The sequence below is a fragment of the Vespula vulgaris genome, chromosome 10, assembly GCF_905475345.1.
Source record: "Vespula vulgaris chromosome 10, iyVesVulg1.1, whole genome shotgun sequence".
Classification (NCBI taxonomy): Eukaryota; Metazoa; Arthropoda; class Insecta; order Hymenoptera; family Vespidae; genus Vespula; species Vespula vulgaris.
Window position 1 is genome coordinate 2,572,501 of NC_066595.1, and position 17,500 is coordinate 2,590,000.

General features: G+C 34.0%; 1 protein-coding gene across 5 annotated transcripts in view; it reads right to left on the reverse strand.

Annotated features, from left to right (window-relative positions):
- The window catches only part of LOC127067048 (kinesin-related protein 3), a 52,398-nt gene that overhangs the window by 2,532 nt on the left and 32,366 nt on the right, over positions 1 to 17,500 (reverse strand). For 3 of the 5 annotated variants that reach the window (XM_051001524.1, XM_051001523.1, XM_051001526.1), the window contains 4 exons: positions 4,834 to 6,384; positions 4,640 to 4,738; positions 3,751 to 4,524; positions 1 to 472 (listed from right to left, as the gene is read on the reverse strand). The exon at positions 1 to 472 is cut by the window's left edge and continues 2,532 nt beyond it. In XM_051001524.1, coding sequence (XP_050857481.1) covers positions 155 to 472; positions 3,751 to 4,524; positions 4,640 to 4,738; positions 4,834 to 6,384 — 2,742 coding nt within the window. In that variant the 3' untranslated portion in view covers positions 1 to 154. Of the gene's footprint in view, positions 473 to 2,601; positions 4,525 to 4,639; positions 4,739 to 4,833; positions 6,385 to 17,500 lie in introns of all 5 variants that reach the window. The other 2 variants (XR_007782543.1, XR_007782542.1) reach the window with 2 other exon arrangements.

A 17,500-nucleotide genomic window follows, 5' to 3' on the forward strand; every position in this document is an offset into this window, starting at 1 on the left:
TTAAAACGTTCAACGATTAATGAAGAAAAAGAAGAAAATTTGAAATAAAAGAATAAAAAGATGAAGAAAAGAAAAGAAGAAAGAGAAGAAGAAAGAAAAGAAGAAAAAGGAAAGGAGAAAAAAATGTATCGACGTATTAAAATTCGTCTTTCGATCATCCTTCGCTCGAAAGTGGATGACATTCGAGAGAGTCACGTTCCGCCATAGCTTCGCCGCAACGTAATGGAAACTCATCGGTTAACAGACTCTCGGGTATCATGTCGGCAGAATCGATGCTGTCAAAATATCGATGAGGCCAAGTTGAGGTTGGCCTGAAACATCGTGCAGAGGAGCCGAGTATAAATTCAACGCGAGTTGAGCCGGTGACTGAGGATGTTTCTTGATTGAGTGAGTCTGGATACAAGGATGAGTCGCTGTGACGAAAGCTGCTGCTATTAGTCGAACACCAGGAACTTGGTGGTTCGGTATGAGTCTGAAATAATAAATATAAATATATATATATGTATATATATATATATATATATATACGGATACATGTATATATATATTTATGTATACGTGAAATATACGAGATTTATATTATATATCAATATCATTTGGACCAACATCGTCCATTTTTATTTATTTATAATATTGTTTCCGCTTGATTTACAAAGCGAGATAATATGTATTGGTATGTATGTATTATATATATATTTTTTATATATGTATTTATATATATTATATATTGTATATATATATAAAAAAATATATATATGTATAAAAAAGCGTCCAGGTCTCTCGAGCAGGCTGCGTGTAGGAAATTGTAGGCTCGATAAGGATGACGCGCGAAGACTCGACGAATCATCACAGAATGACTCGTGTACAAAAGAGACAAGAGATAAGTTTTGTCATTATGAGAACAATACTGGATTACGAGAGAAGTAGCAGTGGTAGGGTGTGTATGTGTATACATATATATATGTATACACATGGTGGTACCGAATGAGAGAACCGGCAAGGCCAAGCGGATAAGCGTGTGATATCGATACATTCACGTTTTTCGATTTTTCTGTTTTTTTTTTCCTTTTCTTGATTCCCTTTTTCTTTAGACTTTTTTTTTTACCATTATTTGTTTTCTTACTTCCTTCTTTTTGTTCTCTTTTCGTAAAATCAAAATATCTTTCTCTTAGCTTTTTCGTAGAGCTTTCTTTTCTTTTTGCTTGTTTTTTTTTTTTGCTTTTTCGTTTAATTGTTGTTGTTTTTTTTTTTTATATGCTCAGGTAACGTTAGCAAATCAGATGAAACCTCAGCGAACGAAACAAGAGTTAAGATAAAAATTCTAGTGGTAGGAACGTGGACGATTGAATTCGAAAATGAAAGATCAATTCTACTTAAAAGAGACTATAAGTAACAACGATAATGACTTTTTGATGAACCTACATATGAAATAAAATGTGATTGAATATAATGAAGTCTTGATCGTTTGATTTTTAGGATCGTCGACGATCGATAAACTATGATCTTAGCGAAATAATCAGAGTCTTGATTGATCTATAATCGCGACTTCTTTCAATCCGATCAATTTATCTTTATCGTTATGGAATTATCTTATTCGTTGTTACAAATGAATGAAATTAAAAAAGGAATAATAAAAATAAAAATAAAAATAAAAAAATAAATAAGTAGATAAGTAATAATAATAAAAAGAAAATAAAAACTACTTTTCCATCACGATCGTGGGGGAAAGAGTGATTTATGTTTAAAAAAAAAAAAAAATAAGAAAAGAAGATGAAAAAATAAAAATAAAGATCAAAATAAATTAGTATTAGGAGTAACGAGCTATTAGTACGATCTAACTACGTTAAAAATCTTCGTACGATACGTTCCACGCGAAGAATGATAAAATGACAATCCGACATTCGACGATATCGCGTGCCGTTTTATAAAAAAAAAGAAAAAGAACAAAAAAATAGAAAAATGAGACCAAAGAAGAAAAACAAAAACAAAAAGATAAAGGAAACTAACAAAGGTAACAAACGACACAGACACGCACGATAATGAATAACGTTGGATCTACGTGTATCAGCAAAACAGGCCAGACAGAAAAAGAGAAAGAGAGCGAATGAGAAAGAGAGAGAGAGAGAGAGAGAAAAAAAAGAGAGAGAGAGAGAGAGAAAGAAGAATTCTCTCAAAAGATTTTCATAGTGATTGCGAAGGATTTCTACGGGGGTTGTTCTATTTTTTTCTTTATATATATATATATATATATATCTTTCTTTTCTTTTCTTTTTCCTTTTACGTGCATACATGCCCCAAATCTCCAAGACACGTGTGATGGTGAAAGAAAAAAATTAAAAAGATAAAAATCAAAAATAAAAAAAAAAAAAAAGAAAATGAGAAGAAGAAGAAGAAGAAGAAATGTCTACTTTTACGGCTAGAAAGATAGTAAAGGGGGATGAAAAAAAGAAAAAGAAGAAGAAGAAGAAAAAGAGAAAAAATATATATATATACGTGTGCGTATATATAAAAACGTAAATAAATAAGGCTACAGCTCACCAACATCCAGGAATAGAGAGAAGAAGCATCGAAGCAAATGATAATAAAAGAAGCATAACTTACGAGAAAAAACCGGCGGCACAGAGACACGCGAGTGGGGGGGCCATTTTCTTATTTTCAGACCGGCGGACGGGCGACGGACGGGCTCGAATGCACGTTCTCGCCTAAGCTCCAGGAGGTTCGTTCAGTTCGTATCAGGTAGAGGTGGGCTCGGGCTCGGGCAAGTCTTTCTCGATTTACGAGAAGAAGTGGGTCGTCGTGCTCGTCGACTGGGTCGGTCCGTCGAGTCTCTGTGTTTATATATATCACGTCGTACGGTGTTGTTGTTGTTGTTGTAGTAGTTGTTGTTGTTATTGTTGTAGTTGTTGTTCTAGTTTTTCTCTCGTGTGTGTTACATAGAATCGAGGAAAAATAGAGAAAGAGAAAGAAAGAGATAGATAAATATATGTGAGTGAAAGAAAGAAAGAGAGAAAGAGAGAAATAGGGGGATGAACGAGGATAAAAATGAAAATAAAATATGTCGAATGTCGAAAAAGATGTCGATACGATATCACATGATTCGATGAAAGAATTTAAAGTTTCACGAAAGAGTTGGTTGTAGGAGAATGGAGATGAGGAGGAAGAAAAGAGGAAGATAGGAGGAGGTTACGGTGGTGTAACGATTTGGAGACTCGTGCGTCGTTCCGTGTGCTCGAAAATAAAGAGAAAGAAAAAAGGTTTAGTAGCGGCTAAACGCTCAGCATATAAATATGACCAACTTGCGTTACGATAGGTATCGTGGTCTTTCTATGTTTACAGTTAAGAATAGTGATAGCAATAAGTAATAGAGTAGATAGCATAGTAGAGATTAGAGCGTAATCGAGGATAGATGATTTATAATAGATCAGATATAATATACGATTTAGTCAATGAGAGTACGTCCCAAAATGAGTTGTCTTTCGGCTAGAAGAATGATCAATGAGAAATTAAAAGATAAATCGATATCGATGGTATTGTAATGATGAAAAGAAGAAGAAAAAGAAGAAGAAAAGGAAGAAAGGGTTTGATTCGGGCGATCGTGATTAGGGTTTCGTGATTAGGATCAGTCGTCTGGCCTCTGTGTTTGTTGTTGTTTGTTGTTGTTGTGGTTACTTTTTCTTTTTACTAGATCGGTCCGTTGGATAATGGTGACTTGAGCCAGCTGCTCCAAAAGAATTGTTTTACTGGTCGTACCTTGCCGTTGTCGGTATCAACGGACGTCGCCGCGCGAGCCAGGCTGTGGGAACGACGCGCAGGAGCGGGCGGTCGTCGAGGAGGAGTCGTGCCCGGGGACGGGTTGCTAGTCCCGCCTAGATTGCTAGACTCCAGTGAGTCACGCGCACGGGACAGCGAGGAGGATTTGTTTAAGGAGTCTCGGCTGGAATTGTTACGGGGCAGGGACCTGTTCAAGGAATCCCTGCTGTTGGTCTCCTTCCCTGTGTTGCTACTGCTATTACCGCTGGTTGTACTCTTCGATAAGCTTTTGTTGTTGTTAGCGTTGTTGTTGTTGTTATTGTTGTTGTTGTTGTTGCTACTGCTGTTGCCGTTGTTGTGATTGTTGTTATTATTGTTCCCTAAAGACTCCCTGCTGGCGTCTCGAGTCTTCGATAACGATTTCCCGCAATGACTGTCACGACTCGAATCTCTCGGTAGCCTCGTCAAGGATTTCAGAGACTCCCTGCTGTCGTTTCTACCATGACTTGGCGGTCTTGGTGCCGTCGGTTTGCCCGTTGAACCGGGTAAAGGTATACGACTAGGTCGTCGACGTGGCGACGGTTTCACCTCGACGGCTTGGTGATGATCTCGCGCTGACTCGGTACTACTACCAGGCTCTAGACCGCTTTGTTCGCATCTCGGTTGTTCGCTTTCAGCTTCGGGCTCTGCTTCCGTCGGTGCTCGTTGCTGAAGCCGTTCCAGGACGCGAACGCGAGCACGCGTACCCTCCAACTCGATGTTTCTTTCTTCCAACTAAAAGAATTCATGGAATTACGATTAACAATGAGGATTCTTGAAAAAAAAAAAAGAAGAAAAGAAACGTTACAGTCAGAGACGAGGACACTTTTCACGTGTAAAGGATACACACCTGGAATCGGAGATCGTCGTTCTCCTCACGAGCCTTGTCCAATCGTTCCGAAAGAGTTTCCGTACTCTTTTGTACCTCGTCCAGCCTCTTTTGCAAGACCTACGACAAGGACGAAAGAAAGATTGGTAAATCGAACGATCGTGGAGACGATCGAACGAACGTAAAAGAAAACAGAACGGGATACTTGTTCTTACTTGATTATGGACGGTCGTTGTGATTAGGTGCCGTTGCAACTCGAGAGGCGAGCTCTCGCGAAGTATAGCCGCGATTTTTCCAGAATCAACGTCCTTGACGTGCGTCACCCTCGTAGGTGAAACTAGGACGGAATCCAAAGCTCCTAACCTGGCCCTTCTTTCGATCACGCTTGCCTCGATATCGATTTCACGTCGTTCATTGTCCACGTGGGCGACCGCGTCGAGAAGTACGTTCTTCTCGATGGTCCTCGTACGAAAACGACTCTTGTGTGTCTTAGAAACCGACGCGAAGGCCGACGATTTGCTCTTAATATTACCGACGGTGGCACTTTTAGGCGTGGTGGAAACGACCGGCGCGATCGGTTGCAATCTCTGTGCACCGGGAGTCAAGAGGAGATCGGAGTCGTTCAACTCGGCCTTCAGTCTGTCCTCGAGACCAGTCTTGAGCGCCGACAGAGCTGCCAGCTCGGTCTGCAATTCTTGTGCACGAGCACGACTCGATATAGTTTCAGCCTCGAGCTCGGCGACCTTGTCCAACAGTTGTTCCTTTTCTCTTCTCAATACTCTAACTTGGGACTCCCTGCCGTTCGTTTTTTCAAGCTCGAGATCGGTGGTATCGTTTGGATGTTCGGTGCTATCGAGATGCGTTACCTTCCTAACCGCTTCCAATACGTCGCTCGACGCTAAATCCTCCGTGGTAACGCTCTCGAGACGACCTTGAAGACATTCGACCTCCTCTCTCAGCCTGATACCTTTACGATGTATAACATCTAGGAGATTCCATAGTTCGTCCTCGGCCTCGTCCAATACGCAAGGACGTGGACTGGTAGGTCTTGGCGCTATCGCCGTTGAGGCACTATCCTTCGACGAGGTCTCCGTACTGAAGCCGGAATCCTGAACGGTAGCGCTACAGTTGTTCTTCGTACCGCCGCTCTGAGAATTACTACGACTTCTTGGCAACGAAGAGGAAGACTCGGCTTGTTCTCTCTGTACGACACGTCTCCTAACCTTACCAGGTTCCCACTCGCTAACCCTTCTAGACGATGGACTCGACAAAGGCAATGGTATGTGAGAATTTTGGCTGGAGGACATCACGGACGCACCCGCCGACGCCGTCGCAGCCATCTTGTGCCGGAGGTTTGGGAACGTCTCGATGACGAGGTCCCGGAACTCGAGAAGGGCGCCGACCTCATTCTGCAACTCCTGCAGGGCTACCAACGATTTGGCTTGCTCGTTTATCAGGTAATGGAAAGGTCCTGGACGGTGGGGCATACAATCCATGCCACTAACACCACCGCTAACCACGACGTTCCCTCCGTTTCCAACGCTGCTTACACCAACCACTCCACCACCTCCGACCCCACGCTCACCACCACCACCGCCGTCACCACCGCTGATATTATTGCTGTTGCTGTTGCTGTTGCTGTTGCTGTTGCTATTGTTGTTGTTTCTGTTACTGTTGTTGTTATCGTTGCTACTGCTGCTACCGCAGACCACCACCACACCAACCTCCGTCGATCCTGCACCGCTGCTGCTGCTACCGCCGCACTGCTGTTTACGTGCAACAAATAATATTTTTTAATTATTACCTTTTTTTCTTTTTCTTTTTCTTTTTTTACGATTCGTTGTGTATTGTTCAAGACTCCAAGAGTTTATTCTCTCTTCTCGTCATTTTTAAATGTTTTATATGTATGTATGTATGTATGTATTAATTTATTATTAATTTATTAAGAAAAAATGTAGTAATATATTTTGAAACTAGTACAAGAGTTTTCTTTTTTTGTCTTCTTTTTTATATTTCTCTCTCCCTCTCTCTTTTTATTTAAACACATCGCTGTACTTTAATTAATTTTTTTTCTTTATTCTTGTTTTTCTTTTTTTTTTTTTTTGGTAATGATGAAAATTTATTAAAAAATATCGATCGCTTAGTCGTTTTCGTTTCTAATTTCGTTGAATTAATTACGAGAAGGTAAATGAAGTTTACCTGAGTGGCCGATAATATTGAGATAAGTCCAATCGCGTACGATAGAGAGATATGGATAACACGATCAACAACGTTCGAAGGACGACGTTTTTTCGTTGCGATCGTGAGAGAAACAGAAAATAGTCATAAGGGAAAACGGAGGAGTTCATTGTTCTTCGTTAATTAATTAATTAATTAATTAATTAATTAATTAATTAATTAATCAATCGTTCATCTGATCGAAGATAAATTGTTTTTTTCGTTGTTTTACTTTGAGAGATGATACGCATATTCTGATCTAGAAGAAATATATATATATATACATATTCTTGGTGTTATATATATATATACGTATATGTATGTATATATATGCACATATCTATGTGCACGTGTGTGTCTATCGATACGTAGGCGTGATCCACGTACATCTTTCTTCGTCCTTTGTTCATTTAATTTTAAAGGCGTGGAAGAGAAAGAGGAGGAGGAGAAGAAGGAAATAAACAAGTATGAATAAGAATTTTAAAAAACATATAACATATATATATATATATAATTTATTATATATATATATAGAATATAATATTATATATATATTTAATTATATATATATATATATAATTTTTTTTCATTGAAATTTGCAATACTACAGTATTAACAGATTACAAAGAAGATCAAGTGAATTATCGATAAAAAGAAAAAAATATAATACTTGGAGATAAAAGGTAAGAAAGAATGTCTTCTTTCGAGAATTTTATTTATTCGTGTTTCTTCTGTGAATCACGTGATAAAACACACATACACCCACACACATGCATCTATACACAAAATTCGTAGGATTTCTTCAGAAAGTAAACATCGCTTTCGTATTCCTCGAAGCTATTCGATAATTTGTAATTCTATCGTAGAATACACACTTATATACATATATAGATACATTTATGTGTGTGTGTGTGTGTGTGTGTATGTATGTATGTACATATAACATATGTACGAAGTTTTACGGAGAAAAAGTAGAAATCGAGTACGACGGGAGAATAAATTTTCGATGACCCTCCCTCCTCCTCCTTCTCCTCCTCCTCTCTCTCTCTCTCTCTCTCTCGTTAGATTTCTTCCTATATCACGTGGTGTCTGTTGATACTTAAGAAACGATTCGTGATAAATCGTTTCTCAGTAGTCTCAGTAGTAATAGCGACCATCAAAACGGGATAGTTGAGAGAAAACGAGGCTTTTGTGTCAGCGGTGATCACTTGCCACTAATGATAGATACTTATACTCACTCTCGAATCGTAAGTAAATTTTTCGTCAATTTAAAAATAATAAAATAATAATCATCTACAATTATCTGTAATTACGTTGTCCTTAATGGCAGATAAAAAAAAAAGCAACGATTAGCTTCATCCGATCGAACGATTATTTATTTCATTGAAATGTAATATTTATTTCTTCTAGATTAGAATCTTTGTAGATATTATCGATCGGAAGAAAAATGTTCGATGCATTTTCCTTTTTTTTTTCTTTTTTAATTTTTTCTTTCTTCTTTTTTCATTTTTCCATTTTTCATAACAGATATGAGAAAATGTATCAGAAAATAAATAAATGAAAGAAAAATTGAAAAATTATCTTTCCAATTTTTCTTATACTATCTTACGAATCAATGTCTCGTGAATATAATAATAATATTCTCTATTTATATAATAATAAATCATATATATATATTTAATATTGCATTTTATACATATATAATAATAAATTATACATACACACATACATATATATATATACGCACACACACACATAATTATTGAAATATTTTAAGAACAAAATTTGTAAAAAAGAAAGAAAAGAATAAGAATATTAAAAAAAAAAAAAAAAGAGAGAGATTATTCACGGTAAAATCTTGTTCGTGATTATAATTCGATCGAATTAGAATCGCCAGAAGATGATCAATAAAGGAACACCTTCGTGATTCAACTACGATCGATAGTAATCGTCCTTTTCTCTTTTCCCCTCGTCTCACCTATCTCGCCCTAGAAAATATAAGTGCTATGGCTTGGCTTGGATATTTTCTCGATGCAACCGAAGAAAGAGGAGAAGCAGAAGAAAGAAGAGAAGGAGGAGGAAGAGGAGGAGGTTGAGGAGATTGAGGAGGTTGAGGAGGAGGAGGAGGAGGAGGAGGAGGAGGAGAAGAAAGCCCCCGCACTGGTAATCATCCGCATAATAATGGCCCGGCTCGTTGCACACGCGCGTGTCACTCTTATAAGGAGTGAACACTTGCCTACGCACAAGCAAGAGTCTTGTCTTCTCGATGAACTTCAAAAAAAAAAAAAAGAAGAAAGAAAGAAAGAAAAAAATAGAAAAAAATGAGAGAGAGAGAGAGAGAGAGAGAGAGATCCTGTCCGCCTCCATTCAAAGACGACGCCTCTTCTTCTGTTTCAAAAAAGAAACGTAAAGAAAAGAAAGAAGAAAGAAAATCATAGAAGCTAGAACCAAATCTGTATTTCTCTCTTCCTCTTTCTATTGATATTTATGCGATGGATAGAAAGGGGAAAAGATCAAGAGAATTATAAAAATAAAAAGAATGAATAGAACACGTTCTCTTCTTTATAAAATATAAAAAAAAAAGAAGAAGAAGAAGAAGGAAGAGAAAAACGAAGTATGAAGAAGCGGAATGTCTTTTTTTTTTTTTTTTGTTAAGCTCGTAAATGTTTAAAATATTCTGTTTTTTTTTCCTGCTTTGTTCTTTTTTTTTGTGAAAAATCATGTATGAAAAAAAATTTAAGCAAAATGCACGCACGCATGCACACACACAGACAGACAGACAAACAGACACAGACACAGACACAGACACAGACACAGACATACATAGAGAAAGAGAGAAAGTACGAAATAGAGAAAGATAAAGAAAGTAAACTATAAGTTTACGAAAAGGATAAGAGATATAATTCGAAGAGGGCTGAAGAGGGTTGAGGAGAGGAAGTTGAGGGTGGGAGGTTGAGTAGACGGGCGTTAGGAGGAGGTAGAAGAGGAGAAAGAGGAGAAAGAGGAGGAAGGATGAAGAGGACGTTAATTTGTTGCTCGCCATGGGATTTTATCGTCGTCGCGTCTCTCCTCGAGCTGATAATCGTCGTGGGCGTTATGGTGAAGGGATAAAAGCTCGCTTTGCACCCACGCTAAAAAGATTCTCTCTCTCTCTCTTTCTTTCTCTTTCTCTTTCTCTCTCTTTCTATTTCTCTCGTTAGAAAGACGACGGCTCTCAGGAGAAATGGTTTCGTAGAAATCTCGTGTCAGCCTGCTCGACGTTATTTTGCAATATTTCTACTCTTTTTCTCTCGTCTTTTTCTTGTTTCTCTCTTTCTTTTGTAAAATCATATATAAATCATCGTTGTTATTATTATTATTGCTATCGTCGTCATCATAATCATTATCATTGTTCGAAATAACAAGTCGCTTTAATTCTTTTCACCGAAACGAAACTTTTTGAACATTGTATTATATTATAACATGTATGTGTGTATTTTATATATATATATATATATATATATATATATATATATGTATGTATATATGTAAGAAAATAATAATAATAATAATAACAAAGGAGAGAAAAAAAAAAGAAAAAAAAAACAAGGAATAAATTCTGTTCTTATTTTTCATATGACAATAGACAGGAAACGAATGGTGTTAATTAACGTGGCTGATGTCTCTTCGTTATAATAAGTAATTACAAAGAGAATAGATAATAGAAAGAGATCGGTCGAGATAGGGTTCAACGAACTCCGAAACGAAAGGAGGAGCTTTCTTGTTAAGAAAGAGTGAAAAAGAGAAAGAGAAAAAGAAAAAGAGAGAGAGAGAGAGAAGAAAGAAAAAGAGAGCTTCTAGAGGGGAGATGTTATCTCTCGTACATAGGAGCGGCTTCCGGTGAGTAAACGATACACCGATTTGCACTAGTTAAAGATTACGCCTTTGGCTTCAACATTTTCAAGGACACTGCTACAACATATTCACCAGTAATAGTTGTTCGATCTCTCATCTTCACTTTTCCTAACTTTCCAATCGATTCTGATCGATATAGATATACATATGCGTGCGTGCGTGCGTGTATGTTCATTTCTAATACAATTTATAAATTTTTGTGTGAAAAAAATAATTAGTAAATATGTATTGTATTATGCATTAAGTGTAATGCATGTATTCATTTCTAATCCAATAGTTCCATATAGTTTATAAATATTTACGGAAAAAAGTTATTATACTAATTATTAAATAAATAAATGCTTCTAGATATATATTTCTTATGTAAATATTATAGAGATAAATATTTTTTACGTTTGTATCTTATTTTTTTATATTATAATCGCGTCCTAAAAATGCAGTCTAACTCTTCATCGATCCGAATCAATTATTAAATAAATAAATATTTGTATGAATGCATGTATTAAAACTAATCGTTATTTAATATCGTCTCACGTACGATACGATACATCGTATGATTTAGATTTTAATCGTTATATATTTTGATTTTATATGTTTTAACGAGTTTGAAATTTTTTTATTTTTTTATTTTTTTTATTTTCATGAGAAATTAAAATACTACAAGATTCGTACGTTCAATTTAAAGTACCTATAGAATTATCAATGACCGTGAATCGTTCCATTTTTCTTTTTTTTTTTTTTTCTTTTAAGATAGAAATATAATTGTTTTATTAATCAATTTTCGTTCTTAGATAAGGGTAGATCTTTTTTTATATTCATTTTTTTTTTTTTAAGTCCATTAGATTGATTCCGTTCGTCGACAGTTACACGGTAATTTTGTAAATAATTCGAGATAAAATGAAAGCTTGTACGAGATGATAGATGAGATTCGAAAAAGTGGAAGAAAAAACAAAAAGAAGAAAGAAGAAAGAAGAAAGCAAATTCTAAAGTGCATACTACGATGATATAAGTCCGTTCTCAAGTTCAAGTTACCTCTACAAATTTCAAACTTTCATATACTAGAGGATATTCCATTGTGTTCGTAACTCAACGATATGTGGGCGCCAGCATAACACGAAGATAAAGAGATAGAGAGAAATAGATAGAGAAAGAAAGAGAGAGAGAGAGAGAGAGAGAGAGAGAGAGAGACAGAAAGAATGCATAGTCGTGTTAAAGTTCACGGTTGAACCTTTCCTCACCCGAAATCATTATTGCCATGCACGATCGTTCCAATGTGTACAATATTATAAACTATTTTACAACACTATTCGTTTCCAAAAAGGACGAAGCAGGAAACTAAGGTTACAAAAAAAAAAGAAAAGAAAAAGTTAATTTTTGATTTAATTTACAAAATTAAAAAAATAAATAAATATATGGATTTAATTTTATTATATCCTATTTTATTATATTCCTTATTGGTTTGTCATATCTTTTTTATTTATTGTTTTTATTTTTTATTCTTCGTTATATTTCTTATTTTTTTATTTTTTGCAATATCGCCTCGAATTGCGTCGAAAAAAAAAAAAAAGAAAAAGGAAATAATTTAATTTTTCTCGATCAATCCGAATCATCGAATATTAACGAAGATAATTAATCAGATACATACTATTATGTCCAATAATAATAAGATAAAATTTGTTTCTTTTTTTTTTTTTAAGATCGACAAATAAATAATTTTCATATTAACATTTCAATCGACTATTTATCCATCGTCCATCCTCCATACCGACTTTTTTTTTCATTAAATCAATTAACCACGGCGTAATTAAAGAAAGCGTTCCCTCTTTTACTCATCTGGGAAATGAACCGAGCTAGTCCTGGGTAAGCGTCTAATTACTCGGCGACAGTAATTACGAGGCTGGTACAACTGTGCTTTAAAGAAAGTGAGAAGCCTCCGAGCGAAGAGGGAAGGAAAAGAGAAAAATAGAGAGAGAGAGAGAGAGAGAGAGAGAGAGAGAGAGAGAGAGAAAAGAAATAAGAAGAATACTATTTCTCACATGAATAGACTATTTTTCTAATTTTTAAATAAAACGCGAGTTTATACGATAACAAAATAAAAAATGAAAAGAGAAGAAAAATTATAGAGAATGTTATAAGAAAAAGAAGAAATAAGAATAATACTGTTTCTCACATGAATAGACTATTTTTATAATTTTTAAGTAAAACGCGAGTTTATATAAAATAAAAAAGAGATAACAAAATAAAAAGTGAAAAGAGAAGAAAAATTATAGAGAATGTAATAAGAAAAAGAAGAATAATGAGAAAATTAATTATAATAAATAAGAACATTATGAAATGTCCGAAGAAACAATGAATAAAAATAAAATAAAAAAAAAAAAAATAAAATAAAATGAAATGAAATAAAACAAAGTAAAATAAAGAGAGTACGAGAGATAAAAAGAGAGAGAGAGAGAGAGAGAGAAACAAACATGAATATTAAATTATTTCGCTCTTTTATGTGGCTCTTGACCTTCGACATTCAATGGAATGCTCTTTGCCCGGAGGAGTAGAAGTAAAAAGGGAGAAGAAGAAGAAGAAAACGAGAAGAAGAAGAAGAAGAAGTAGTAGAAGAAGAAGAAGAAGAAGGATAAGGAAAAGGAGAAAAAGAAAAGAGAGGGAAGAGAACGATGGTCCTGAACCTAGCAGACCTTGACCCACGCGTATACATACGTACGTACATATGTACATATGTATATGTACGCTGTAGTTCTACCGTATAATCGAATTTCTAATGAACGATCGGCTCCGTTCCCACGACATCAGATTTTTGGCTTTTGATCCTTTCACTGTGTTAGGATAACCTGAGATAATACGATTTCTCCCTACTCTTCTTTCCTCTTTCCTCTTCCCTCTTTTCTCTATCGAAAATATGAAAATTTGTTACAGTAAAAATTACAGAATAATATATATATATATATATATATATATATATATATATCGCAAAATATGATTTACGATTAGATTTTGTATATTATAAAATATATTCTTTAGCTCTATTCGATGTTAATAATTTCTAAAGAAGATAAAAAAAAAATTATTGACGCGATAATCAATCTACAAATTACGTATTAAATAATTCTTGCAATCGACGAAGATGATAATCGATATCGAAGAAAAAAAAGAAAAGAAAAGAAAAACAAAAGTATATAAATAACAGGAAAAATCTACCAATTTTTAACGATATAAAAACACAAATTACAAAGAAAGAAAGAAACGATCTCACCCACGCGCATATACTCGCATATCCACATAAATCATCGTGCATCGTCTAATCGATTCTAAGTGGATACAACGAACTCAAGACTATATCGAAATCGAGAAGCTGCAACAGACTCGATATATCGATACAAGACGAAGAGAAGTGGGTCTCCCGGCCAACTTTCCACTCTAACCGATTTTCTCTATCGGAGCCTTTGTCTTCTTCCTCTTTCCACTCCTCTTTTTATCTCTACTCCTCTATCTCGATCATCGTATTCATTTTTTTTTCTCATCTATTATTCCCTGTTTCATCATTTTAATCTATACCAACCCTTTCATCAATATGGAATACACTGAGACAGAATAAAATTTCCAATGAAGTTTTCAATTCGAAAAAGATGAACACACATACACACACACACACACATATGTATTCTCATTCGATGACCCGATTCTATGTATATGCCACATATATACATACATATGCAATTATATATACATATACGTATGTATGTATGTATGTATATATATATACCTTCCCCAAGGGTTTACATAATACTCTTCGTCTTGTCCTGTTATGGAATTTATCGATCGGTACACGTCGATATAAGGACATACGCTGGCCAGCTGTCATTTTATCCGGTATCGACCATGGACCCGTTATTCAACTATGATCCCGATTCACAACCCCCTTACATCGAATTAAAACGAAATTTTTCTTTGGGTTTCTATATCAAAAATTATCAACTTTGTGAGAGAAAGAGAAAAAAGAGAGAGAAAGAAAAATGGAATTTTAACATTAGAGTCCAAGTTATTTAGAAAAAAAAAAAAAAAAATTATCATTTTCCATAACAATTTGAACCCTTAAATACCTAACCTTTATGGAATTAAAAGTAAATCGATGTTTAATTTAATTTTACGTAACGCAAACGTAAGTTTAATTTTTCATTGTATCAATGAAACCTTTCTATTGATATAACTTTTTTTTTTATATATATAAACATTTCATCAACGTAAAGATCGTAATTATTCTTTTATATATATTTTTTTTATCCTTTGAATTTTGTCGAACGACAAAACTTCGTCAATGTGATTACTTTCGTTATTCCTATTTTTATCAACGAATAAAAAATCGATGCATAACAATTACTATTTATATTCATTATAAAAATTTGCGTTAATAATCATTCGTTTCTTTTTTTAACGATGATTAATGATATTAATATTTATAAAAAAAAAAAAAAAAAAAAATATGTTATGGAGGCTGATCGAAATTATTTGTCTATCGAAAAAAAAAGAAACGAAAAAAAAAAAGAATTGTTCCATTTTTTTGTCTTCGTTCTTCTTTTTCGTTTCGTTTTCCTTTGTTCTCTTAAATAATATCGAGTTACTTGTATCCATATTTTTCGTCCTTCCACGCGACGAATTCATCGAAGCGATTAACACTTTGGAAGTCTCGATATCTTCTCTCCCGTGACCATGAGAAAGTAAGGATACGCAAAAAGTGAAAGTAAAGTAGGCCGATATCGAGACTTTAATAATAAAACGATCACGCGCATCGATCAAATGTTATCCATGATAAAACCAATATGTATATAGCTTTATGTATATATGTATGTATGTATGATTAAATACATCAATATACGTCCATGTACGCATACATGTTATTAGTATTATTTATGTAAAATTAAAGATCCGATTAAATAAAATTATGTTCTTTCATAAGGAATCACTTATCTTAATTTTCATTTTCACTATCTTTCGTATCAACTATAGATTTATTTTTTCCGAGTATTTTCTTGTTTATTTTTTACTATATCACTTGAATAGAATTACTATTATTGATAATGATATTATTCGTTATTTTATTATAGATACTTACGTATTTACAACGTATACTATTTACTATATCATAAATATTAATTTACATGGATAGATCATTTCTTCTTTTTTTTTTCTTTTTACAAACAATATACAGCAAACAATTATTTATCCGTTATGCATAAATACGTACAGTGGTATAATTGACTATAATTATCTGTAATCATCTATTATAAGAAAAACATATATAATGAGATATATCATGACGTTGTTTATATCAGAACAACACACTCTTATTGGAAATACATTTCTTAATAATTAGCGAACGAAGTATCGAAGTTTATTAGTAAAAGTTATCTATAGAAAATTTTGAATAATAATTTCATTTATAGTAACTATTGAATACCGAAGAATAAAATGGCCGTTAAATTAGCTTGACGAACTGGTTTCATTAGCAAAAACTTGTCTTTCACGAAGGAAAGAGAAAAACGGAAAAAGAGAAAGAGAGAAAGAAAAACAGATATATGTATATACAAATATATATATATATATATATATATATATATATATATATATATATATATCTGGAGAACGGGGTCGCAGGATGCAGCAGTCGATCGGAGATTCGCAACGTGCTCGTTAACTTATAAGCTGATGTACGTACATGCATACATACATAGTTACATACGTCGGTACGATTTAATACACATGGGAGAATGTAACAACTTGCATACGCGTCCCATGTGGCTTGCACACGTTGCATCTTTTCCCATGGAGAAACGAAATATACGTTGAAAATGAACGATTATAACAAGTAAGTTTTCTTATTTAAAGAAAAATTTACGAAAAGAGAAAAAACTGTTGTTAAAAATGTATCTTCTCTTTCTTTCTTTTTTTCTTTTCTTTTTTTAATAAAAAGTAAATTAAAAAATATTTTTCTCATTATTCTTTCGACTCTTAATTAATATATATTTCAATCGTTCGAGTGTATTAATTGAAGATTAATAATATTCACGATTAATGCGTTAATTCTTGTTAATTTCTTTTCTTTTTTAATGTAATTTTTAATTTCCATACGAATGGAAATGGAAATATAAATTTTGTACAAAGCTGAAAAATTTATTGGAATATATTTTTTATACGAAAATTCGATTATATCATCCTACTCGTTATTATTAGAAATATACGAAATATATTTATGAATCGTCATTCAACAGGACAAAGATCATAATTTTTATATATAACGATGCATTATCATTTGGATTAAATTAATACACCATGGGAGATACTTTCGTGTGTAAGTAAACGCCCGTCTATGCATTTATCTAATCTATATAGAACAAAAACAACAACGTATATAAACCTGTAGAAATTTAACGAGTATACAGGAATAAATGAAATAACGAGAAAGCTTAAGTCACCATAAATTCAATAAATGTTAACTCGATCGACTTGACGTTTTTACGAGGTAGATGCCAACTCGTACTTGTCGGTACAATAGAACACTTCGACCTATTTTTATTCAATAAAAATCTCGTGACAACAGCCACTTTCTGTTTGTCTGTGTATCTCTGTAGGTGTACACACACATATATATATATATATGCGTGCACATCTCGATTTAAATCTACCTAAAATTGAAATTGACGAGTCACGAAACAACCCCAGGAATCTCTTTTTTTTTTGTTTGTTCTTCTTTTTATATTACATAAA